We start from the raw sequence: 27,516 nt of genomic DNA, 5'->3' as shown, positions 1-27,516 counted from the left end.
CTTCAGCTGATATTTAATGTCAGTTTTTCTCTTTGGGTCACTGTGGTCTAGGGTCTTCACTTACTTTATCTTATTACCTGTGTGGCATTGGGCAAATCAATTCATCTCTTTATGCCTCAGTTTCCTCATCTGCAAAATAGGGATTGTAACAGTATCTACCTTACCAGATGATTCTTTAAGGCGCTTTCCATCTATAAATCCTATAGTTCCATAACCCAAACCATTTTGTTCACCAATATATCTCAGGATAAGAGGATTGTTTTGAAATGAGGGATTTTAGGACTGACTTCCAAGGAGAAACATTCCAATCTCGAACTCATATGATTTAGATCCAGAAGGTACTTCTAACCCAAGGATTCTTAACATAGGGCCTATGGATCTCCAAAGAGATTTGTGAATTTGGATGGGGAAAAAATTACATCTTTGTTTTAGTATAATTGGTTTCCTTTGCACCCTATGTATTTTAGGTTTTGTGTTTCAAAACATTATTTTGAGAAAAGTCAGTAGATTTCATCAGATTGAGAAAAGAGTTCACGATACACACACGTTCAGGGCGCTTGATTTTATAGATGAGGAAACAGTCCCAGAGGCAAAGGACAGAGGAAAAAGACCAGCAGAAGTTCCCGGCATGGATCCCTTAGTGACCTTGGATAATTACTAACACGCTTGTGTGGCCACTGATAACATAATTTCACCTCTAAATTGTAAATGAGGAAGGAGATTAGGCTAGGTTATTGATTTCAACCCTGTTATCTAAGGCACTAATTCGGACAGGAATCCAACCTGGGCCCGGCGTGACAGTAGCTTCTCTGGATTGAAATAGAGGGCAGAAAAGGCAGTCTTGGAGCGAGAGCTGCGTTCAGACTTTGAAGGCTGAGTCACGGCCCAAGGAAAGTTTCAACCAGTTGAGAAACAGTGTGCTCCAAGAGGGAGGAAAGGGAAAAGGGGGCCAGGGGAAAGAGGTCGCCTTGTTCGCATCTGCCCAAGTCTTACGGTTGTTAGTTTCCTGCAGTGTCTTCGTTCCCGGGACTCGGCAGGCAGACGTTCCGGGGGCAGCACGGGATAACGGGGACTGGCCACGGGGCAGCGGGCAAGGGGGGCCAGGGCGGGGGGCGGACTGATGGGTCCAGGGGGCGGGGAGGGAGGAGAAGTGACGCCGCACCACAGGCTCGGGGCATGAACACAGCCCTGGGACTCCCTCCCCCTTTGGCTGGTTGGGCGAAGTTGCTTCTCTTTGCTGCTAGCGGTGAGTGCGCGGGGCTGGAGCCTGAGTGAGCCGCTCCCGGGCGCACACTTGGGCCAGAGAGCATCGGACCCCGAGGTCACCCCCAGCCCCATTGTGTGCTGAGATTGCCAGCCCAGCCGGGAAACAGGGAAGGGGAGAGCAAAGACGACGCAACAGCGGGCTTCGGGAATTGACTGCGTGTGTCTGTGTGTGTATCTTAGCGAGTATGATCTTGGCTGGAGGGCGTGACTATGGCGCTGTGAGTGGGCTAACCTGAGTGTTAGGGGGAGTGTCGCTGTTAGGGTGTGTGCTCGTGTATATTAGTGTTGGTTTCTCTGTTAGGGTGAGAGTGTGCGTGTGTGTACCTTCTGGTGTGTTGAGTGTGTTAGGGGGAATGTGGGTGTGTGTTAGTGTAACTGTGTTAACCTGTGTGTGTATGCTAAAGTATGTTGGTGTGCTATTCTGAAGGTGTTAGTGTTGGTGTGTGGTGATGTGAGTGTGTCGCTTAAGAGGTTCGTGCGTGTTATCGTCGGTCTGAGTTTGTATAGATCAGTGGGAGTCTTGCTAGTGTGTTGATGTGGGGGATACTTTGTGCCAGTATGTTAGTGTGAGATTGTGTGTGTGTGTGCGTGTGTGTGCATGTGTGGGTCTAAGTGAGTAAGTTCGTGTGTGTGTGTGTGTGTGTGTGTGTGTGCACCGAGCCCGAGGCCTCAGGGCCTGGGTGCAGGGGGCGGGGAGCCAGAGCGGGGAGCCCCCCTCGGAGCCCGAGCAGAGTCGGAGCCGGCCTGGGGCGGGAGGCTGGGGGGCCGCGGGCAGGGCCGGAACCAGCTGGCCGCGAGGCTGGGGGGCCGCGGGAGGGGCCGCGCCCCTCTGCGGCTGGCAGCTCGGGGGGCCCGGGCCGCGGCGCCAGGCCCGTCCCGCAGCAGCGGCATGGCCGCGGGCAGCATCACCACGTTGCCGGCCCTGTCCGGGGATGGAGGCAGCGGGGGCGCCTTTCCCCCGGGCCACTTCAAGGACCCCAAGCGGCTGTACTGCAAGAACGGGGGCTTCTTCTTGCGCATCCATCCCGATGGTCATGTGGACGGCATCCGCGAGAAGAGCGACCCGCATAGTGAGTGCTGTCCTATGCCCCTATCCCTTGCATGCCCTATGCCCCTATCCCTTGCATGCCCTGCCTTTGGCCCTTTTCCCGCTCTCCAACACACTTCGAGCCTCCAGGGATTCCGAGCTTTCAGAAAGCTCAGGGACCTCTGGTCTCCATCCCCTTCTTCTTGTAAGAGGGGTAAACTGAGGCCAGGGAGGGAACAAAGCTTGCTTAAGCTCGCATCTAGTAAGGGAGCACGACCTGGTTTGGAATCCTGGAAGTCAGACTCCAAGTTCAGTGCTTTTCTGTCCCTCCATCCTTCCTCCCCTACTTTTCTTGTTTACAAGGTCACCCTTCCCCCGCCCAATTTTCTTTCCTCCGTTAATTACTTCTCCAACTATTCTCCATTTCACTTTTCTCCAGAGCGATATGTGGTTTCTTTCCTCCCAGACCTTCGGGTTTTCAGGTTTACCACCTCCTTCCGCGCGGGTGGCTGGGTTAGACTCCCCCTTCTGCTTTGCGGTGTGTACCAGTTTCCCTTGGTAAACCAGTTTCCCAAGTCCCTAGAGCCCTGGGCTAACTCAGCTAACCTCAGCCTCCTGGAGACCACTTCTGAGGAGTTACCTGTTGCCTTTAGGAATGTTCCCAATTGATTATGACTAGAGAAGGGGTAAGCCTGCTGCTGCATCTTACTATCTCTCTTGGGAAGTCGACTTCCCAAGCACATCTAAGTTTACCAGCTTTCAAAGAAAGGAAGACAGTAATTTTTTCTTCACTGGAAAAATACTTGCATAGACATCGTCTTTTAAATTCAGGGTCTGAGCAATGTTAAAGCCTTAAGGAGCCGGCAGCCTTGCTTTGGTCCCTGTACAACTGAATTTCTGTTTCAAAGACAGAGCAAGTTGACGCTGACTCCTAGCCCTGTCTTTTCTGGATTGTTGAAAGCAGAAAGAATTGGGGGGAGGGGGATGGACTGTGTTCATAAGGTGTAGCAAAACATGAAGTGTTTTTGGTTCTTTAAAAAGAACAAACAACGATCTGGCAGAAAATTCCAAGGGATAACATTAGTCTAAGGAGAGAAAGGAGAAGAAAAATGTGACGCTGCTTCTGGTATTGATGTCGTTCAGTCCTGACCCTGTATAGTTTTCTTTGCAAGGATACGGAGTGGTTTGCTACGTTCTTCTCCAGTAGAGTAAGGCAGACAGAGGTGAAGTGACTTGCCCACGGTTGCATAGCTAGTAAGTGTCTAAGGCTGGAGGATTTGAATTCAGGTCTTTCTGACTTCAGATCCAGTGCACTATCCACTGAACCATCTAGCTGCTTTCTGGTATTCCTGGGGGGTGGTGGTGGCGGCGGGGTTTGAGACCACTATACAAGGTTCTATAGATACTGACCTGTTAGCTAGATACTGACCTGCTATTCCTAAGAATATCTCATTTTTTGTTTCTGGTAATGGTAGAAAAACCAAACATATTACCTACATTACCACATTATTGGACAGCAGAAATAAACTTTTCTTTCTTTTGTCTGTATTTTTTATTTTATCCGTATGATGCCTCCTCCATTGCCACCAATGCCAAGTTAGCTGTAATTTACATCTTAGAGAGCTGTCTGGAGTAATGAGAGGTTAAGTAGCTCTGGCCCCTTTCCCTCCCCCCACCACCGCAGGGCAATTGGGGTTAAGTGACTTGCCCAAGGTCATACATCTAGTAAGTATGTCAAGTGTCTGAGGTCACATTTGAACTCAGGTCCTCTTGACTCCAGGGCCAGCACTCTATTCATTGAGCCATCTAGTTGCCCTACCTCTTCACTTTCAAACTGGAAGAAATCTCAGGGGGCATCTAGTCCCCATTCCCTTCTTTTTATAAGATTGGTAAACTGAGGACAGGGAAGGAACAAAACTTGTTTAAGATTGCAGCTGGTCAGTAGCATGACTTGGATTTAAACCCCCACACTGACTCTAAATCCAATATTTTTCTGTTTTGGTCACAAAGACTTGAATTCAGGTCTTCATGACTGCAAAGCTGGCCCTCTATCCAGTACATGGCATTGTCTTTTATGCCACATAGGCTTTCATTAGCATTTGCTCCCCCAAAATATTTCTGTTTTGGCTCCTTTTCCGGAAGGAAATTCTAGCAGTGTGAGAAGTCTGCTTCCCTCTTGGTATCTGAAGAGGCCTTTAGGGGTCAAGAGTCTCCTGACTGGGTGATGCCAACATCTATGGAAGGATTAAGAAAGCTGGCTCTGGATTAAAGCCTTACCTCTGGCACTAATTGGCCGCCTTTGGACAAGCCACTTAATGCCCTTGGCTCTAAAAGGTTGAAAATGAGGGGTTGGACTTCAAGGTCCCATACAGCTCTGTCCTCCGATCCCATGATCCTGCTAGGAACCCTGAGCTATGATGTATTTAAGGAAAAGGTCCCTTCTCAGTGAGATCTATGTTACTTCCAAAATTATAGCAAAAACAATTTAAGCACAAATGTTTTATACGTAACTTTTCAGGTTCATTCAAAAAAAATCTTTCTGATCTCTCAGAATTTTTAATATCTTACCACCTTTCCACCAGCCCTTTCTACTTTAATGAAAGGGATAGAAATGGTACATGTAACATAAGCTTGGGAGTCTGCTATTCCTTACTGGTATGATGTGGTTCAATTCATCTTGGTCAAGCATTTGTTGATAAAAGAATAAGATGCTAGGACTACGGGTCCCATCCTAGAAGGGGATGTTTAGCTTGGTTTTCTTCTGCACAAGGCATGCTGGCCTGCTGTTTAACAAAAGCATGACATTTATCAGAAAGGGTGACCAGGTGGGAGTATGGAGGGTTCGGTGCCTACTCATCACCACTGCTAGAAAGAGCTCCAAAGTTTTATCTGATGTGATTTGTGGTGGACCGCTACTGTCGTTTGTCCTTAAGAAGGACAGAACTTTCTTCCTCGAGATTCGTGAGAGTCATACTCTTCCCAGATACTGAACTAGAGCGATAAAACTGACCCAGACAGACCACTTGTCCCCTTCCTAGCCTATGAAAAAGTCCTTGTTGAGTATCTCTGGTCAGCTCGACCAATTTGATGCCCAGTGATGATATAGTTAACATTAAGAACATATTTGCTTCCTAGTACTATATCGATCATTCGGAAAACATTTATCGAGTTCCTGACAGCAGCCTGGCATTGTACTGGGGGGGTACAAATGCAAAAGTGAGACAGCCCTTGGCCCAAGGCTATTGATGACATCCGGATAAGGTATGACACATATCAGGAAGTGGTGGCCAGGGAAGGGACCTTTGGTCCAGACAGGCACAGGGATGGTGAGTGCAGTGGTTATCACACCCTTTCTAGTAGCAATGGTAATATTTATTTGATTAGTGTTCCTTGAGCAAGAAATAGTAAGTAAGGCCGGGAAGGCTAGGCATGCAATGGCAGGCCACCTGGGCGATCTGATTGTGCTAGCAAAACCTCGGTGGACGCCTAGGTGGGATGAAGCATGGTCAGGGACTGGCTAAATATTTGAGTTTGACTCCCTCACCCTCCAGTTTTAGGCAGCTAAGTCCCTGGGAGAATCCAAAAGCTGAATGGAATGATGCCCAAGGGTAGGCAGTGGGGGGCAAGATCTCTACAGGGCTGGGTCAGAAGGTACCAGCTGCAGCTGGTGAGAAGTGGGTAGCAGCAGGGCCATAGGCAAGAGACTGGTGATAGCTGAGTCCTGGAGCCTTGGTAGATATGATATTTTTATTGTCAGCAATGACGAATAACCATTGGACAGCCCATAAACTCCATTGGTTTCCTTGACACGTCAAGGGAAAGTAAAGAAGGCATTTAGAGTAGTCCCTGCATTGTGCATTTATGAGAGGCCATGGCTGCATGCTATGGTCAGGCCTGAGTAGATGATCTGCATCAGCCTCTCTGGGGTCAAGGTCACAGATCTATGTGAGCATATTGACTGCTCTTCTTTGATCATCAGTCTTGAGCAAGAGGGAAGGACCTCTGCTCAGGTAATTCACCTTCCTCATTTCATAGATGAACACATTGTAGATGGAGAAAGGCCAAGTGACCTTCCCCAGATCATTGGCAGAGTGGTAGAACTGAGATTTGAGACTACCTCCTCTGACTCCCAACCAAGTGGCCCTTCCTGATGCAAATATAGTCATGTGGAAGAGAAATTAAACTCGGTTTTGCTTGGCCCTAGAGGGCAGACCAGTGAGGAGAAATTGTCCAGAGGCAAATAAAAGCTTGATGACTGGAGGAAAACCAGCTTCCCAACAATGAGAGCCAGCCCAGGAGTGGAATGTTGTAGGAAGACTTCCTTCTCAGCTGAGGTTAGACTGGATGGCCACCAAGGTCTTGACCAGCTCTGAAATTCTCCAAGTCTTGGTACTTCTGGGATTCTCACGGCAACCAGATAGGACAGGTAATGCCAGAGGTAGTCCTTATCTTCATAGGAGCATGGGATTTAGAGTGGGGGCCCCTTAGAGACCGTGTAATCCAACCCCTTCATTTTTCAGATGTGGAATCTGAGACACAGAGCTCCCATTGGGAGGGAAGGATGAGAATAGCACAGGGCCCGAAGGGTGGAGGGAGGCAAAGATGGGTAACTTGGGAGAGTCCTAATAAACATAAACGCCATGAACTTCACTTTCAGAGCTTTGCCCAGGGCCAACTCAGCTTGGCCGTGGATAATCCAATGAGCTCTTTCCTCTCTGGGATCAGGTCCCAGCACTTTCCTCTGAGGCCTCCAGAAAACCTGGCAGGTTGACTTGTGAAGGCCGCAATGAGGTTATTAAGAGGCCTTGCCAAATCCAGGTTATTTCTCTGAGTATAACAGTGTGCTTTTATTTTTGCCTTTCCTACGTGGTCTGCATGACAGCCAGGTGCAGTAGCTTATGCCGGTGTTATTTACATCCTTTTTGGGCACAGATGAGGAAACTGAATCTCAAGCAGTCAGTCAGCGAACATTTAAGAAGCACTTGCTACATGCCAGGGACTGTGCTAAGTCCTGAGGATTTGAAGAAAGACAAAAACACAATGTCAAGAAAAACGCTTTTCTGAAGATGCAGAGGAGAGGAAGAAAGAGAGAGAGAGAGAAAGAAAGAGAGAAGGGGAGAAATAGAGGGAGAGAGATGGAGAGTCAGAAAGAAAGATTGGAGACAGAAATGGAGAGGAAGGAAGAAAGGGAGAGAAAGAGAAAGAGAGAGAGACAGAGACAGAGAGACAGAGACAGAGAGACAGACAGAGAGACAGAGACAGAGAGACAGAGAGAGACAGAGAGAGAGACAGAGAGCATTTATTGAGTGCTTACTGTATGTTAGACACTGTACTAAACACTGTGGAACAAGAAGCAAGCTAGTACCTGCCCTCAAGGAGCTTGCTCTCTAGTGGGAGAAACAGAAGGTAGAAAAGGCAGGGGAGGAGGGAAGGGTCCCTGGGTGGAAGAACGGTGGGTAGTCTGGTCTCCTATTTGAGAAGGCAAAAGACTTAGCCCTCTAAACTGGGAGGAGAAGGGGGATGGGGGTGTGTGAGCTAAGATTAGAGTCCTTGTTCCTAGAGGGGCAGGATAGAGGTGGCCCAAGAGTGAGACCCTGTGGGGAGACTGCAGGAGGCCTTCTGGAAGCATGGGAGCTGTGGCCTCTCCTGTTCTGGCAGCACTCTTCCAAACATGTATAGGTTTTATTAACGTAAAACATGACCCTCATTCTATGCTCTAAAATTTCAATTCACATAGAACCAGTCACAACAGAGAACATTTTCTTCTCAGCAGCACGTAAAGCATGTGGCAGAGAGTAGTAAATGAAATGTGTGCTGCTCTGTGTGTGTGTGTGTGTGTGTCCATGTACTCATGGGGGGAGGGGGTGTTTGAGTATGAAATTTGTTCCAGATGTCCTCGTTAAGAACAAATGGAGTTAGTCAGAACTGCCAGACTAGCCTTTGTGCCCCTCCTGGGGAGGTACCTGGGGAGCCTCATGAGTTGCACTCATGTCCACACTGGGGCCTCACTGCAGACCCAGACCTCCTGGCATGTGCCCTGGGGCTCTCAAAGGAGCCCAGGCCTGCAAGTCCAGATGAGCAGCAATCAGCAATCAGCTGACTTTTAGGGCCAATACAATCCCCAAGTTCCTGGGCATTTTCAAGATGTGCTTTTATCTTGAAAAGTGCAGTGTGGTTTGAGGCTCCTTCAGGAGAGCATCCTTTGAATGATTTTGGCCACCCTCCCATGACCTCTGAAATCCAACCTGGCCAGGTTTGGGACGTAATCTGTGCTTGCAGATCATACCTCCTGTTCAAAAGTGAACCCCTCACCTCTCCTAGGTCAGAATCAGCTCCTAAGGGGTTCTTCTAGCACCCCCAAATATGTGGTAGAGAATATGGACAGGTCATTTACCTTCCTTGCCATGACAGCTTTGGCTCTGCCAATGTCCCATCTCCAAGGAGCCCTTTGCACTTCGTGGTTCCTAGTGGGCTCTCTAATTGCTTCCATCTGAGTGTTTTGCACTTACAGAACCCTAAGAAATGAACCAACTCTTCTGGAGTTCCCCAAGTCCTATCTGGCCCCCTATGAAGAACTTAGTTTCAGATCTCTGAATAAAATTTTAAATTAAAGGGACTGATATACTGAATGAGAGACTCCGTTCTTATCCCCAACAAGAGAAGACAGAATGAGGAATAGCAGACTTGATGGGTGGAATTTCACCCAGGTTCCGTCTGTGATTCTGTGATATTTGATTGGTTATTGTTGTCACTTTAGTTGTGCAAAGGCAACCATCAAAGGCATCCATGACCCCCGACTCAGAGCCTTTTCCTTTTAGCTCATTGCTGTTGCTTTTGCTGAGTTGTTTTCAGTTGTGTCCGACTCTTTGTGACTCCATTTGAGGTTTTCTGGGCAAAAATACTGGAGCAGTTTGCCATTTCTTTCTCTAGCTCATTTTACAGATGAGGAAACTGAGGCAAACAAGGTTACATGACTTGCCCAGGGTCACACAGCTAGTAAGTGTCTGAGGCCAGATTCTAACTCAGAAAAATGAGTCTTCCTGCCTCCAGGCCAGGGACGCTATCCAGTGTGCCACCTAGTTGCCCCTAGAGTTTGCAAAGTGCTTTATAAATATTGTCTCATTTGGTCCTAACAACAACTCTGGAAGGTAGGAGCTATTATTATCCTCACTTTATAGATGAGGAAACCAAGGCAAAGGGAGATTAGGTAACTTACAGAGGGTCACACAGCTAGTAGGTATCTGAGACAGGATTTAAACTTAGGACTTTCCTGACTTCAGGTCCTGTGCTCTGGCTGAGCCACCTAGCTGCCATAAATACGTACATACATATGCATGTACACATATGCATACACACGCGTATGTGTATGCACCCCACATATGTAATTGTCTGAATGTGGCTTGCAAGGAGACAAGAATAGACATCTCTAGCATCTCCTCCCCCGACCCTTCTCGAAGGGAGACTTTGCTTCCTACCTGGAAGGGAGGCAGGAGGTTGGGGCCTGAGGCTGACCTCTCTGCTCCCTTCAGAAAGAAAGGGTGCTGGGCTAGAATTCTGTCTATCTGCTTTCTTAAATATTGATAATCTAGTTTGAATTCCAAACTACATTTTTGATTGCTGTTCCTTTAATGGGGAAGGAGGGATCCAAGTTTTATATCCATGACTTGACTCCCTTCCCACCAAATATCAGTTCTAAAATGAATAAACTTAGCATATGGCAAAGAATTTCATTTATCCAAGTCAAAAGCAAAGCAGAAATCAGAGAGAATATATATATGAGAATACATTCCAGACTATACACAAAGTAAATAAGCTTTCTCATTTGGGAGCAAGAGAGCTCATCTCAGCCAAGAGAGAGAGTCCCAGTTCTCACCCAAGGAGAAATTCCCTGAAGTCTCTAGTGTAGCAAGCTGGGGATGGAGACTGCCAGCTCCTGTCAGGTCAGTTTCTTCCCAGAGTCTTTCTCTCCCTTTATCGACCTGAAGAGAGGTTGGTATCACAGATACTCTCTTTTGAGGCTGGAGACCAGAAGCATCCCTTGAAACTGGAAGAAAGGATAAGGAAGAGAAAAGATTTTCACTCTCTAGCTCTCACCCCTCATACAGGCATGGAGGTTTCATCTCCACCAATGAGGAGAGTCCCATGTATTTTGCCAGGTTACATACAATTACGATACAATATGATATGAATATAATGTAGCATAACATAATATAATGTTTCCTTTGTAAACTCTTTGTAGTTCATTTTATTCACTTGAAAATGTGATTCTGAAAAGAGGTCTCTAGGATTCACCAGACCCTCAAAGGGGTCTATGACTCCTGACTTAGAGCCTTCTCCTTTTAACTTAGTAGGCTCTAATCTCTGTTAAAATTAATAATCGCTGTTAAATTGATTAAAACTGGACATCTTGCCAGTCCAGATCCTTCTTGTGTTGTATCCATTCAACTCACCTGTTTCTCAGAGTTTCCTTTACAATGTTCCCAGCAAGAGGTATCTAGCAGTCTCTGAAGATCATTTTCCATATCAGCTATCCATCTGGGATGGATAAACTCTACGTTACCATATCTTCTCTCTCCCACCAGCCAAGGCATGTTCTGCACCGAAAGTGCTTGTAATTACTCGGATCTCCCTAAATGCTGTTGCAATTGGTCATTTCCACCTGGCTATAAATTAAAGATCCAAGAACACTGGGTGACTCAGTGGATGGAGTACTGGACCTGGAGTTAAGAAGATCTGAATTCAAATCTTTACTTGTTGGCTATATGACCCTGGGCATGTTATTTACACTCATCTGCCTCAATTTTCTCATCTATACAATTGGGATAATAATAGCACCTACCTGCTTGAGTTGTTGGGGGGATCAAACAAGATACTATTTGTAAAGTGCTTTGTAAACCTTAAACTGCTATCAATATTCCTCCTCCACTTCCTCCTCTTCCTCTTCCTCCTCCTCCTCCTCCTCCTCCTACTACTACTTCTATTAAGTAGGTGTCTGAAGAGGTCCTAAATGGTTGTTCAGTCACATACAACTCTTTGTGACCCTATTTAGGGTTTTCTTGTCAAAGATACTAGAGTGGTTTACCATTTCCTTATGCAGCTCATTTTACAATGAAGAAAGTGTGGCAAACAGGGTTAAGTGACTTGCCCAGGGTCATGCAGCTAGCAAGTGTCTGTGGCCAGATTTGAACTCGGGGCTGGCACTCTATCCACTGTGCACCTAGCTGCCCATCCCTTCTCCATTAGTAACATGAAACTGCTTTTCGCTGATCCCAACTCTTTACTTTCTCATAGAGGTAGAGAAAGGCTTCTGGGTTCTCCCTCTCAGAAAATTGAGTCCACTCTCCATTCAGAGGGGGCTGAGAAGCATAAGACCGCTCCTGGTGGTCTGCAGGGATGTCAAATACTGGAAAATGTACAGAGTGCCTAAGTTAGGGCCAGATTTGAGGTGATGCGTACCTTCATTTCTTCTTCTGTCTGGTGTTTGTGTTGATGACCTTTTCATCTGTCAAATAAGGCAATTCTTCACCTCTAGACTAACAGAACAGCTGTAAATCTTAGAAATAAAGAACTGGCATTTAGGCCTTGTTAGTTTGCCTCTGGAGTATTTATGTATGTGTGTCTGTGTGTATATATACATATATGTGTGCCTTTGATAGAACCTAAATGCTAATCCTATGTCTCCATCCAATAAAAAAGAAGTCGAGGCACACATGTGTATACATACATTTAAATATATACACACATGTGTTTATGTGTGTTTATATCTTTCTCCTCACACATATAATATGCACATATGTATATATATCAATATACATATAAATACATATAATTTTATTGCTGTTGAGTCATTTCAGTCCTGTCTGACTCTCCCGTGACCCCATTTCGGGTTTTCTTGGCAGAGATACTGGAGAGGTTTGTCATTTCCTTCTCTAGCTCATTTTACAGATGAGAAAACTGAGGCAAACAGGGTTAAGTGACTTGCCCAGGACCATACAGCTAGGAAATGTCTGAGGCTAGATTCAGGTCTTTCTGACTTCAGGCCTGGAACTCTATCCACTGTACCACCTAGTTACACTAAATGCACATAAACATGCACATATATAAATATAAATATATGTGTGTATATATATATATATATATGTATATATGCTTATTATATGTGTGTGAGGTGAAAACATTGGAAAATTGGGAAAACCTAGGACCTCGCTTCTTGGGGACTCAGCATGGCAACCCAACCTCCAGGGATGCATCACAGATATTGCCACACCTTCTGTGCGTTAGAAGGGACGTTCGGTGCCATTTCTTAGCTGAAGTCACTTGGCACACGTATGCCAGACACACCCTGAAGTGCTTTTGTTTTGCTTCTAAAACTTCCCTTGGTAATGATCGTCAAACAATGGTGAGATAGGATGGCCTTGAAAGGGTTCATTGGGTTATCTGTGGCAGTTTTTAAACGGACGGTCCTTATTTTAAATTTAATTCAAGAATGAAGCCTTTGCAGCTGCTGCAGGAGCCAGATCCATCTGTTGCAGGTTATTATTAACATAAAACCTATGTAATTCCCACTTAATTGACCTGCACTTTAATTCTCAGTAACAACCACCAATACTTTTTTTTTTAATGTATTTCAATGGTATAGGCAGAGAACTAATTCCCAGGGATAGGATTCTCTACATTGATGCAGATTTTTATTGTTAAGTCATTTCAGTCCTGTCCAATTCTCTGTGACCCTATCTGGGGTTTTCATGGTAGAGATACTGGAGTGGTTTGCCGTTTCCTTATCCAGCTCATTTTACAGATGAGGAAACTGAAGCAAACAGGCTAAGTGACTTGCCCAGCGTCACACAGCTAGTGAGTGTCTGAGGCCGGATTTGAACTCACAAATATGAATCTTCCTGACTCCAGGCCCAGCTCTCTTATCTACTTCACCACCTAGCTGCCCTACTGATTTGCCACTCAGTGTTTTTCAAACTCCTCTTTACATTCTTCCATCCGTACTATTCTTGGGCCCTTTTTTGGACAACGGCCCATCTCTGGGCTAGCTGATCATAGGATCGTGGATCCGGAGCTGAAAGGAACCCCACAGGCTATTCCACTAATTTTACAGATGAGGAAACTGAGGCCCAGAGGCTAAGTGACCTACCCAAGGTCGCACAAGTAGTAAGCACCAGAGCTGGATCTGAACCCAGGTCCTCTGTTCTTTACAAAATTAATTAGCTTGCCCACAGGCAGGCCTGGCACACCCCACCACAGTATGATGTAACAATTGGGCCTGGCCTGCCTGCAGTTCCCAGAAGAGGAGGCTTTGATTTGGCCATCATAATTAAAGCCATTCAGTTCCTGGGCCAGAAACAAGACCCTCCAGGGAGCCCCCAGGCTTCTGGCATATTTTCCTCCACCAAGCAACCACTCAGAGATGTTTGTATAAGCTTATGGGGGAAAAAGAAAGTTCCCCTTACAAGAGCTTTATTTATATCCTGAGGAGCTGACGTCTGCTGGTGGCCCTTGGTTGGCTGGGCGGAGGTGGGTCACTCCCCTCCCCTCCCTGTTTTCCAATGCGCCCTCCTGGCAGTGCTGGGTCACCTTTGCCCTTGCTTTCGTCACCGCTGCCAGCTGAGCCCCTCTAACCCAGAAGAAGGGTCATAGAAATTCAGCTGGCTCCCTCGAGCCCCCCTCATGGAGCCCTGGTCTGGGGCACCAAGTGCCAGCCCCTTAGCTTCCCTGAGGATGTTTTTAGCTATAATAGATCGGGAGCCAAGCAGTGCCTGGAGGCAGCCTCGTGCTTCCCAGATGCACCCAGATTTTAGCCCGGTTGGAGAGTCATTTCATGAAGGGTCTTGTGGCATCATTGGTTCTAGCTCAGTCTTGGTGGGGATGAGAGGTCATCATTTTGCTTCTGCATGTGCATGGCCCCCAGTGGTCCTCTTGGTTAAGCTTCCCCTCGAAGCTGCTTGATTCGGGAAAAGAGGCTGAGAGGAGAGTGCCCTGGACCGCAGGGTGCTCCCTCAGGAAGAAAGCTTCCATTTTTATCAGACCCCAACCTCTTCCGGCTCCTTTCTCCTATCAAGCCCAAGGTCCCTTGACTAGGGTCATGGCCCTACCCATCAACCTTGCTGCTTATTCTTCCCCAGCATTGATACTGCGCTGCTTCCCTTCCCCTCGCCCCCCCAACCCCTCCCCACACCACCCGCCTTGGGCCTTTTGTATTCCCTGCACTAGGCTTTCCCCGTCCCAAGTAATAATAGGAAATACACTCACATATATGTGTATACACACACACACACACACACACACACACACATCTTTAAACTTTTCTTCCCTAATAATAACAGCCAGCATCTAGCCTATGGAGTTTTAAGGTTTATAAAGTGCTTTACAAGTATTATTTTTTTTTCATCTTAATAACAACCCTGGGAGCTAGGTGCTATTTATATCCCCATTTTACAAATTAAAAAAAAAAACCAAGGCAGATAGAGATTAAATGACATGCCTGGGGTCACAGATAGTAAGCAGCTGGGGTGAGATTTGAACTCAGGTCTTCCTGACCTTAGGTCTATTCTATCCACTGTGCCCTCTAGCTGTCAGGGGAGGCTCTTTTCATCACCTCCAATGCAGATTCTACCTTTCTAAATCATCAAACAGTGAGCAATACTGAGTATCTGCCATGTGCCAGGCACTCTGTTAAATGCCGAGGACCCGGACCAGACCTGTGGTGTCTTGGTGTAGGGAAGGCCCAGATGAGGAAACTCCCCATTTTCATACATGATAAGGCATCCATTTCTTGGCAATATCTCAACCAGATCTTCCTCCCAATGAAGTATGTTCTAGATTTTCCAGAACGGGAGAAGAGTAATCAAGCATATGAAAACCCACTCTTTATCTTTTCTTCCAAACTGGTTTTGCTCCGATGGGATGCTGGATCTGATTTCTAGAGGTGGGGAGAGCCAATTGTTAAATTTTCAGTGTGAGCATTTACACCTTGAAAATCAACAAATGCAACAAACCAGGGTTTGATTTATTGTTTTGTTGGTTGTCTAGACTTCAGAAAATGATGGAGTAAATGTCAAAAATGCAGATTAAACTTAAAGTGTCTTGACTACATTTTTTTTGAAAGCCAGTTGTTAAATTTTTATCCACATACCCCTGCTTTGCTCCCTAACTTCCCTTTTTCTGCTAATGTTTTTACCACTCTCCTCTCTCAGGGACCCTAGAATTCAGTTAACATTGTTTCGCTCTCTCTCCTGCCTCCCAAATTCTGTTGATTCTGTCTTTGAAGTGTTTTATGCATTTACCCCTTCCTTTCCAGTGCCTAGGTTGCCTGGGTTCATGCTATCATCCCTTCACGCCTAGATTACTACAGTAATCCCCTATCTTAGCTCCCTCCTTCTGGCATTGCCCCCGGCTCCTATCCTGCATGACATTTCCTGATTGATCTTTGTTGGTGACATGCACAGACCTGTGTTAAACAGTCACTTGCAAAACGTTTACATGTGGGGTCAGCTGCTACTTACAACCTCGAGTCAGCTTGCCCTTTCAACATGTAAGTATACTACATATATATATATTTATATACACACACACATATATATATTGTATGTATGTATATATGTGAGTATACTATGAATAAGTATACTATATATATAAAAATATACTATATATAAGAATAAGTATGCCATATATAATTTATAAATGTATGTATTTTATAGATATATTCTAAAACTAGATTTCTCAGGATTTTGCTCTCGTTTTTTCTAAGGGGCAGCTAGGTGGCGCAGTGAGTAGAGCACCGACCCTGCAATCAGGAGGACCTGAGTTCAAATCCGGCCTCAGACACTTGACACATGTACTAGCTGTGTGACCTTGGACAAGTCACCTAACCCCAATTGCCCAGCCAAAAAGCAAAAAAAAAAAATACTGACCTGCTTGAATTGATGATGATGATAGTGACAATGATTGCAATAATAAGCATTTATAAAGCACATTAAAGTTTTCAAAGGGCTTTAAAAATATTATCTCATTTGATCTTCAGAGTAACTCTGAGAGGTAGGAGCTATTATCCTCATTTTACAGATGAGGAAACCAAGGCACAGAGAGGTTCGCTTATGTGTCACAGCTACTAAATGTCTTGAGGCAGGAAACAAATTCAGGTTTTCCTGACTCCAGCTGTATTGTTCTGACTACTTAGAATTAATAATCGATTTTTGAAATTATAATTCCAAAAATATCCAAACTTCAAATAATAACGAGAATTGCTGTGAAAGAAGCGTATGGCCCCGAACAAATAGTGTGTGCGCATATATATACACACGTACATGAAACACACATACACATGTGTATATACATATATATGTGTATGTGTACATGCACGTGCACGATATATACACACATATATGTGTGTGTATAAATGTGTATATGTATACATATATATTTCATCCTGCCACACACACACATACACAAAGTGTTTTTATATAGGTGACATCAGGCTAACGTGTGCATCATAAGTCATAAACTTCTAGCTAAAACACAACTCTAATATCCCCTCATTTTACAGATGAAGAAATATATTTCCCCATGAGATCAGGTACTTTGTTTATACTCATAGATATGGCCAGAAGTGGCAAAGGTCACGGGGAAAATCCACAGTATGCTGTCATAGTTTGCTACACACCTCTCTGGCCGCTCCTCCTCTCTCTTTGCCTTCTCTCTCTCTTCTTTGTCCTGCTCCCCATCCCAGTGTACTCTTCCGATGGTTCGGTCCTGATTCATTGCTTTCTGTCTTCACATCACTGCCTCTGGAGCTCTCATTCTCTCCCACAACTATTATTTTCTATTTCCAGATCAATCTAGCCATCACTCAGTGAGTCAATCAACAAACACTTATTGGGTGCCTGCTTTATGTGGAATCAGTCTTCTGGAGTTGTGATTGATCGTTGCTTTAACCAGAATTCTGTTGCCAACGAGATCTTTAGAGGTACTGAGTGCTTTACATTAGTAACCATAGATCTCTTTGAATTCAGTAAAGGGAAGGGTTTCATTGAGACTGAAAAGAGGGAACTTTTGTATTTTCCATAACAGTGAGATCTGGGGAACAAAATGACCCCACTGATAGCATCCCATAGCTTTTGGGACATTAGAAAACCAAGAGTGATAACGGGGCAAAGTTCTCAAGTCTTTCAAAGGTGTTTGTCTTGACGGTATTGTTGTTATTCTAGAAAACTGTTCACCTGGTTCTGCTCACTTCAATCTGCATCCATTCATACAAGTCTTCCTAGATTTCTTGGCAGCCATCAATTTCATAATTTTTTACAGCACAATAACATTCCATCACATTCATATACCATAATTTGTTCATCTCTTCCCCAATATATAGGTGTGACGAAATTACCCAGGGGTACATTGATTGGGTAATGCCAATAACTAGCCAGAGAGATGTAAAATTGTACTTTATTCGGAGTGACAAGCCATCAGAAATTGATGAACGTATGTTGTAATTTGGTTGGTGACATTTATACCATAAGCAGAGAGTAGAGTTGCTGGCTAGTTACAGAGAAGAGGAAGGGTCAAAGGAAACCCAAGATAAACACTTGAGGCAGACTCCTTTGGGCTATCAGAATCCACTAAATCTTCTTTTGTGATCATAAAGCTGCTCCTGTTTGTTCTTCATTTGAAGAGGACCATGACATCAGGAAGGTGATGTCATGACATGCAAGTGAATTAGATTTAAGTGAGGCAGAGTTGTGCAAAGTTACCAGCCTCACTTTCTCCTCCGGATTCATCTGGGTCCACTGGCCAGATATAGATCAGGATGACTGGAGATGACCCTGGGTGCAGTGGGAGACCTTGGCCTTTTTAAGCCAAGGTCTTTCCCAGGTCTTACTTTGTTTGAGGTAATGCCCATTCACTGACAAAGGCTAGGTAAGAAATGAGGCAAAGAATGGCCTCTTTTACCTACTCAAAAAAACCAAACCATCATTCTGGGAGGGGAAAGCCCTCAGGGATCACAAAGCAATTAGAGGCTGCAAGGAGTTCCTAGAGAGCACAGCCTAATGCAAATTGATCCTGAGCTGTGGCAGCCAAACAACATGGAGTTAGTCATGTCAACTCTCAACGGACCACTCTCAGCTCCCCAAATTCCTCTCTCAACAATATCCACTTTGTTGTCATTTCTTTTCTATAACAAAAAGTGCTGCTACAAATATTTTTGCATCTGTGGGTCCTTTCCCTCTTTCTTTGATCTTTGGGCTGTACAAGCTTAGCAGTGGTATTGCTGAATCACGGGGCATGCACAGCTTAGTGACTCTTCGTATAGTTCAAAATTGCTTTCCATAAGAGTTGAACCATTTCACGGTCTGCTAACAGTTTGTTAGTTACACATGCACCCACACTTGTATCCATATACACAAATACATTATTTATGTATATAAAATAGAGGTTAAATAATTTATCTAGAATTACATAGCCAGTAAGCATCAAAAAGAATCCAGGTTGACTCAGGGGCCAAATCTGCACACCACGCTGCATCTCATATGTTTACATTTATGTTTGGCCAAAGTATTAAAGCAAAGTTAATAGTTTGCAGCCTCTTTTCCAGCTGTGTAGCATCTGTAGGATGAAACAGATGAAACACAGTTTTGCTGGGAGGAAAGGAAAAGAGAATAGTGAGGAGCCATGGATAATTTTGAAAAATATTGAGGGCATTTCAACCCAACTTCCAGACAAAGCCAAACATTTAACTTTCGTAAATGTATCTACAAACTGTATTTCCCTCCAAAGGACAGATTAGTAATCACTGACAAAAAGGAGTGTGGTGTATCCTTTCTCATGGTCAGTGTAGTATGACCACAGACCATTGGATATGGCCAGAATTTTGTTGCTTTTCTCTATTTGTATTATTTCTGAAATGTCTCCTGTTCTTTCAGGTTCTTGCTCCTTCACTCTGGATCACTTCGTAGAAGCCTTCTCATGTGTCTCTGATTTTTTTATATTTGTCATTCCTTACAGCAACTAATATTCAGTCACATTCCAATGCCATCTTGTTGAGCCATTCCCTAATCATTATTTCTCTCAAGCTTTTGTGTAACATCAGCTTCACACAAATAATGGCTCTGTAGACATTTGGCACACAGATTTTTTTGTTGTTGTTGTTAACAACTTCCTTTGTGGGAGCCATCTCCAGTCTTCTTGATCTGTATCTGGCCATTGGACCCAGATGGTTCCAGAGGAGAAAGTAAGGCTGGTGACTTTGGACAACCCTCTCTCACTTAAATCCAATTCACTTGCGTGTCATGGCATCACCTTCCCGGTGTCATGCTCTTCTTTGAGAACAAAGGACAAAGAACAAGCTGTGAGCAGTACAGGTTGCCCCACTGAGGACCCGACTGGCCAGGTCCAGTTGGGCAACACAGTTCCTCCCTTCGTCTTCCTTTCATTTCTGACTCTTTGTGACCCCATTTGGGGTATTTTTGGAAGTGGTTACTGTAGTGGTTGGCCATTTCCTTCTCCAGCTTATTTTATAGATAAGGTAGCTGAGGCAAGTAGGGTTAAGTGACTTGCCCAGGGTCATGCTGCTAGTAAGTGTCTGAGGTTGGATTACAAGTCAGGAAGGAGTCTTACTGGTTCCAAGCCCCATGCTCCATCCACTTTGCCTTTGCTGCCTGACTGCCAAAGATTTTCCTTCATTAACCTCTCTTTGCAGAGCACTCTAGAGTTGATGATGCCTTTTGATCCCTGTAGAAGGGAAGGATAGGATACCTTCTTCTAGGGAAGCTTCCTCCTACTTTCTTCCTCCCAATGTCACCGTTTAGCTTAGTTGTAGGCAGAGGAATCCATGAGATCCAGATTAGTGTGGCTTTTACCAAGGATCATGCAGGTAATTAAAAAAATCAATTCTCCAGAAAAAAAAAGTAGGCACTCCTTTTAAGTTTAATCTTTATCATTAACATTTTCTCCAGCACTTTCTCAAGTCTAGAAAATCAACAAAACAGTAAACCCAATCCTGATTTGTAGGGTTTGCCTATTTCTGAGGAAAAAATGCTCCCATTGAAAATTTGTTGTCCTGAGAGCTGGTAGGAGCTAACTCTAGCACCCCATTGCTTTAACCCCACTTGGGGAAGTTATAGAGCATAAAATCAATGACTCTCTCTCATGTACCTCTAGAGCCCCCAGCCAGAATATTACTGAAGCTTCCCACAGAGGTTCTATTTTCTGGATCTCCTCTCTCTGTGTACCCTGCCCTTCTCTCTGGCTCCCTATTCCCAGGCCACAGTAGGTAAAGGCAGATATGGCATATCTATCAAGGCTGCTCAAACACCAGTCATGCCAGCTTGCCTCTGGGCTTTACCCAATCTCTGTCCTGTCTCCCTCAAGTCTCTAAGAATTCTCTCCCAATTCTTATGCCAAGGGTCTCTGCTCACTCCCATATCCCAATTCACAAATCTTGCCTCTTGCAAGATTTCTCCTCCAGGGTGAGAGGATGTACTGTAGCTGTAAGACTCAGTTCCCCTTCTAGTCACTGGGTATTAACAAATAGAAGATTTCTAACTCAACCCATAAGCTTCATTCTCAGCATGTGTATCTCCTTGGCCAAAGAGATAGAAAAGAGGAGCATATTAGGCAGTTAGAATACAAAGACAAGAAAAAAATCCCTACCCTCAAAAAACTCATGTCCTACTGGGAGGGGAATACAGCATGCATACAGAGAAATTAATACAGTGAAATTTGAGGGAGGAGATTCTCTAGTAGTCAGGAAGGGCTTCCTGTAGGAGATGGGCCTTGAGGGAAGAAACTTGAAAGGAAAAAAATTAATTTTAAAATGCTATAGATGTATTTGGAGTTTTTTCTCATTGCCTTGTATCAGCATGAGTTCAATAAAGATTTATTGAATGCCTTCTGTGTGCTAGATGCTGTCTTAATATTATGATGGTGATACTTTTGACCTTGTGGACTTTCGGAAAAGGTCCAGGGGATCCCCTCAGGTCTTTGGACCATAATTTGAAAACTACTGATGTGGTAGATAGATTGTTGTCGTTGTTCAGTGGTCATTCAGTTGTTTCTGACTCTTTGTGACCTCACGGACTGTAACACTCCAGGCGCTTCTACCCTCCTCTGCCTCCTGAAGTCCAGGCTCACGTTCGTTGCTTCCATGACACTGTTTATCCATCCCATCCGCTGCCGTTTCTTTTTCCTTTCACCTTCAATCTTTCCCAGCATCAGTGAGTTTCCATTTTCCATCCAGTGAGGTCTATCTTTTCGTTATGTGGCCAAAGTATTTAAGCTTCAGCCTCAGTATTTGACTTTCCAATGAACAGTCAGAGCTAATTTCTTTAAGTATTGACTGATTTGATCTCCTTGCTATGCGAGGGACTCTCAAAAGTCTTCTCTAGCTCCACAATTTGAAGATGTTCATTCCAGCTGACCTCAAAGTCAGGAAGACTTGGGTTTGAACCCTGTCTCCATCATGGATGCACTGGCTGTGTGACCCTTGGCAAGTCACTGGACTTCTAGGTGTTCCAGACAATTCAGAGGAAGTATAGACTTGCATTGTTCAAGGGAGAACCTTCACTATACCAATGATAACATGGGACTTGTCTTTGTCGTTATGGTACTAATATAATCTTTTAATAGATCTGTGTCATTGATTTTGTACATTTTAAATAACACTATAAACAATATTACACATCAATGCATCCAGAATTTTGCATTTTCCCATTTATTTCCCACAGATATTTTCTCATATAATCTAAATGCAAAACATTTGACGGTCTCGATGGCAATTAATGACAGGAACTTTAATTAATTAGTTTGGCATTATTGGTTTGCTAAAGTGAAATTGGATATCATTATCACCTTAAAGTGGATAGTGATATATTGAATGTGTATTGTGATTTTTTGTACTAAAAATGTATAAAATCTCCTAATTTTAGGGACTTTAAAATAAAAATGAGGATGTTATTTTAAAATATTGTCAAGGAATACAGAAATTTCAGAGGCAGCGAGGTGGCCCAGTGGATAAAGAGCCCTGGGCCTGGGGTCATGAAGGCTCATCTTCCTGAATTCAGACTCGGCCTCAGACACTTACTGGCTGTGTGACCCTGGGCAAGTCACTTAAGCCTGTTTTTTAAGCCTCCATTTCCTCATCTGTAAAATGAGCTGGAGAAGGACATGGCAAACCAGTCCAGTATCTCTGCCAAGAAAACCCCAAATGGGGTCATGAAGAGGCAGTCATGACTGAAACAACTAAACAACAACAGAAATTGCAAAGTCATGCATAGTACGTCCAGACCTAGGGAGTCCATTCAGTGGGTATCCTGTGAATTGTCCGAACTATGAGATCATTCAAAAATACCAGATACCTTAAAAGTAGGGAACAGTTCACGGGAGCTGATTTATACAATCTGGAAGTGAAGTTCATTAGTAATATGGAGACCTTAATGTGAAAAGAAGTCCTGGCAGCCAAGAAGCTGAAAACAAAATTGGGGCAGAAAGAGACAGTTTGCCGATGAGTAGCTAGGGTCTTTTGGGAGCTGGAGTCTGGACGGATCTACAGGCGAGGGAAGCTTGAGAAGAGAAACAAAAGTGAGGCCAGGAAGGCGTGGAGATCATTCTGGGCCTCCAAAGCAGTAAAACCAGCCTCGGCATCAGTGAAACCATAACAGTGATGTAAGAAACCACTCTCAAGATACACTCGGCAAAGCAGGGCTGTGTTGTTACAATGCGGCTCGATGGTCATAAATATGTTAAGTGCACCCCAGGGGAGCATGATCACTTGGTCAAGAGGACCAGTGTCAAGAAGGGAGAGATGCCACGAGGCCTGATCTGGTTTCCAATAATTTTCTTTGCCCCTTTAAAGAACTTATGTTGAATTATATTATTGAAGTTTACAAAGTAGTTTAAATATGTTATCTCTTTAGATATAGCTATAATTATATGACTGAAGCAATTGAACAGCAGCAACAAAAATAATGCTAACGTTCATGTAACACATACTATGTTCTGGGCACTGTGCTAAATGCTTTACAATTTTTATTTCATCTGATCCCTCCGACAACTCTCTGAGGTAGGTGCCATTATCACTCCAATTATACAGCTGAGGAAATTGAGACAAACACAGGTGGAGTGACTTGACCAGGGTCACACAGCTAGTAAGGTCTGAGATCAGATTTGAACCCGGGTCTTCCTGACTCTAAGCCCAGTGTTCTGTCTGTTGGTCACCAACCACTGGATGCAAAAGAACTTTCAGAGAATACTCAAAAGGAGACTCGTTTGTTGAATGTAGGCAGCTCTAAGGTGTGGCTGCTCAGCTTGCTTTCCATTCAGAGAGTTGCTGAGAAAAGTATTGCATCATGTAAAGAAACCCAATGATTTCTGAGGAAGACCCTGGTTGAGGGAAGAGGAAAGGGCTGAACCCAGGGGCAACACTTTTATTGACTCAGCTGTAGCTTCTCCCAGGCTAAAGAAACAAACCAAAATGTTTAAGATTACAGGAGGGGCTATTATTATCCCCACTCAACAGTTGAGGAAACTGAGGCAAACAGAGTAAGTGACTTGTTCAAGGTCACACAGCTAGGAAATGTCTGAGACTGGATTTGAACTCCAGGACCACAGTATCACCGGCATTCTGTAAACAGTACATACCCAGTTCTTATGGAATCGAATGAAAAATCCTTTCAAATTTGCTTTTAAAATCCTTGGTGAGACCCATGAATCATCAAGTCCTTCTTATGTTCTATTTCCAAATGAAATTCTCTTGAGCTTGCGGACCTACCCTGTAAGGAGGACTGAGGTATGATGATGTTATTTTATTTGGGCACAGAATGTAGAGGTGGATATGACTTAGTCTGACCCCCCTGTTCTATAGGTGAGAACACTGTCCAGAGTCACTCCAATAGAGAGTAGATATGTGGGAATTCAAAGCTAGTCTTGATTCTACATTCAGTGCTCTTATGAACAATGCCAACTATGATGAGCACAGCAACTTCTGTCTCTTTCTACCTCTTAACTCAGAAAATATGTCCTGCTATGTGACTTTATTTTTTTCAGGATTTTTTTAATTGAACAGGGTTATTCTGGCCTCCTGCCACACAGTTTCTTGGTAGATGTAAACCAAAGCATACTTTCAAAGTGAGTATGTAGGAATGGTTCTCCATTGCTCTGGCTGCCTTCTGTTTTTCCAATGACGCTGTTGAGTAGGTAGGAAGCAAGAAGGAGAGCCAAAGAGGATGCTGGTCCTGAGGATGGTCTGAATGAAAAAGATGAGTGGGGGAATGGGGAAGTAATTTGTATTAAAACATTTGTTGCCATTCTTTGCAAAGAATTAGAAGATTGCATCAGTATCAGATGGTACCTTTAATCGTGTAACTACTTAGGGAGCGCTCTGTACTAAGATTTGATTATTACTCCAAGAAATGTCTTGTAAGTTCATGTGACTCACTAATTCTCAAAGTGAAAAACCATGAATGAACATGACGTAATGGAATATCCAGTTTTATTTACTAGGGACAATCTACCAGCAGCCTAAGAGTAAGGCGACTTGACTTTGTGATACACTAAATAAATAAAAAAAAAGGGCCACATTATCTGATGCGTTGGCCACCTTGGATTAATTTTGGAAGTACTCCACCCAAAAAGATTCTCTTAATTGATGGGGAAATTCCAGTTAGTCATTTATCACTTGGTATTGGACATTATCCTTTGAAAATGAAAATCCTTCTGGGAAAAATCCTATATTTTACCCTTAGCAGTTTAGTAGGGACAATTTGTTCCAGAGAGTTTTAGCATCAGGGGATCTGGGTTCAAATCTTGGATCTCCTGTTTGCTGCTCTGGAGACTTTGGGCACCAGTCACTCAACTTTTTGCTTATCTGTGAAAGACAATGAGAAGGGTGGACAGGATGACATTAAGGATTCCCAGGGTGTTGCCTTCTGACCTTTGGGGCCAGAGAACACATCATGGAGGCTTCGACGCTTTCAGGTCCAGAACTCCCACCTTTCCCACATTTTGAGTTCTGCTTGATGAATGCCCCACATGTGGCCCAGTATGTCATGTTGCTTTAGCCATGGTTTGTTTTATTCCTGTCGTCTTCTCACCAGCCACCTTGCCACTAAATGTATATGTACCCTGGATCCTCTCCTATATGTGCTCTCTCCTCCTATTAGACTATAAGATCCTTGAAGGCAGGAGCTATCTTTGATTTTGTTTTTGTATCCCCAGAAATTAGCATAACGTTTGACACATAACAACATCTAATCAATGCTTTTACATTCCTTCCTTCCTTCCATCTTTTGTCCATCCTTCCATCCATCCATCCATCCATCCATCCATCCATCCATCCATCCATTCAGCCATCCATCGTTTTATGCCTCTGCCTCCAACCTGATCCAGACACTCTAGTTCCTACACTGGCACCCTGTACTTCTGACTGGTAACTGATTAAGAAAACAATTCTCTCACCATCTGTGTTTATTCATGCTGCTACAAACAGCATTCCCTACTCTGCTTATCTCTGAGAAAGTAATCAAATCAAAGCTTCCATTCCTAAAGAGGATGGACTGGCCAATTACCCCATGGTTGTGTTCATCATTCCTATGTCCTCCCACATCATCCCTCTCTGGCCATGATCCCTCCATATGTGTTGTCTTATGTTTTTAGAATGTAAGTTCCTTTCAGGCAAAGATTATTTTCTATATTTACATTCCTGATGCATAGCACAATGCATGGCACACAGTAAGCACTTTATGAATACTTTTCATTCATTCATTCATTCATTCATAAATTCATTTATTCATTCAAGCCACCCTATCCAGCAAACACTTGATCATTCTGTTAAACAAAAAGGCATGTTGACTAAGGGCAAGGCCACTTTAAACTATAAACTTATTTTAAGAAAAATGCAGCAGAGGATTATCAAAGATTCAGGTATTATTGTCTCGTAAGACAGCTGACAAGAAGTGGAAATGAATCTGGAGGAAACTTGACATGAAAACCAGTTAAGTCCTTTCTTCCCTGAGCATTTGGAAATGAACCTGGGAGAAGAACAACAAACAAATGAAAACTGGAAACATCTGCCAATGTGTTTATCAGGACCTATTTCCATCATCTGTAACACTGGAAAGACTACAGGATGTTCCTAAAGTCTGGACACATAGGCAAAAATGCATATTTTCAAGAAATGAAATGAATGAAATTTTCCACAACATTTTATCTAATTGGAATATTAATAAATAATATCTTCAATACAATCTCCATCATTTGTGATGCAAAAGTTGATGCACTTTGCAGGATTCACGTGAACTTGAGGCAATAACTCCACATTTCCTATGTGTCCAGACTTTAGGGACACCTTGTACTTTGGGAGCCCCAGAAGATCTGTAAGTTGTTAAATTCAGAAATAATAGCTCCCATTTACATAATGCCTCAAGGTTTGCAAAATGTTTTTTTAATATATTTTACTCTGAGCCAAGTAATTGCCAATTCAAATGAGCACCTCCATATAAAAAGTTATTTGTCCTTCATTCTTGAAGAGGACCAGTGACATCAGGATGATGATGTCTCAACTTGCTTGTGAATTGAATTTAAGTGAGGCAGGGCTGTGCAAAGTCATCAGCCTCCCTCTCTTCTCCAGAGTCGTTGAAGTCCAGTGGCAAGAAAAAATAAAACAGAAAAAGGGGTTTGTATGTGAAACTACAAATCTTTATTATATATACCTTGCTTTTAAAAGTGTACAATATATTCAACACGTAGCTTTCAAAGCTGTCCTGATTATCTGTGCTTCCTTCTGGCCTTCTGTCCAATCCTCTTCTGTGCATTCAAAAAAAAAAAGCTTTGAGGATTCTTTTTTATTTCTTTTCTTTTTATCTGGTTTTTTAATCAGCAACCCTATCTAGAGTTTCCTAATTTCTCCCAAGTCAACCTCCCCATTTGGAAAAGAAACCAAAAACAAACCAGACATTTTACCTATATTATCAGCTTTGTCTCATAGAGGCTGACTTACCAAGGATTACACAGACAGTGTGCGTGGGGATGGGCTTGTACCCACGTCTTCTTGACTGTAAGTCTAACCTTTTCATTTCCATTCCAGAAAGAGCCAAGTACATAAGGAAAAGGGCTTTGGGGTGGGTGGGGGAACAATAACATTAAGAAATAAAGACCACTGACTCCCCAAGGATTCAGAGGCCATCTAGTTCGACCTCTTCACCCTATAAATGAAGAGCCCATGGCCCAGGGAG

General features: G+C 43.8%; 1 protein-coding gene across 1 annotated transcript in view; it reads left to right on the top strand.

Annotated features, from left to right (window-relative positions):
• The first annotated feature begins 1,451 nt into the window (after positions 1 to 1,451).
• Positions 1,452 to 27,516, top strand: part of FGF2 (fibroblast growth factor 2) — a 61,901-nt gene continuing 35,836 nt past the window's right edge. Inside the window, exons 1-2 of the mRNA XM_036765034.1 lie at positions 1,452 to 1,488; positions 1,953 to 2,336. Of these exons, the coding sequence (XP_036620929.1) occupies positions 1,452 to 1,488; positions 1,953 to 2,336 (421 nt within the window). The remainder of the gene's footprint in view (positions 1,489 to 1,952; positions 2,337 to 27,516) is intronic.

The sequence above is a fragment of the Trichosurus vulpecula genome, chromosome 6 (genome assembly GCF_011100635.1).
Source record: "Trichosurus vulpecula isolate mTriVul1 chromosome 6, mTriVul1.pri, whole genome shotgun sequence".
NCBI lineage: Eukaryota > Metazoa > Chordata > Mammalia > Diprotodontia > Phalangeridae > Trichosurus > Trichosurus vulpecula.
Note: the sequence above shows the minus strand (reverse complement) of the source record. Positions and strands in the feature narration are given on the sequence as shown.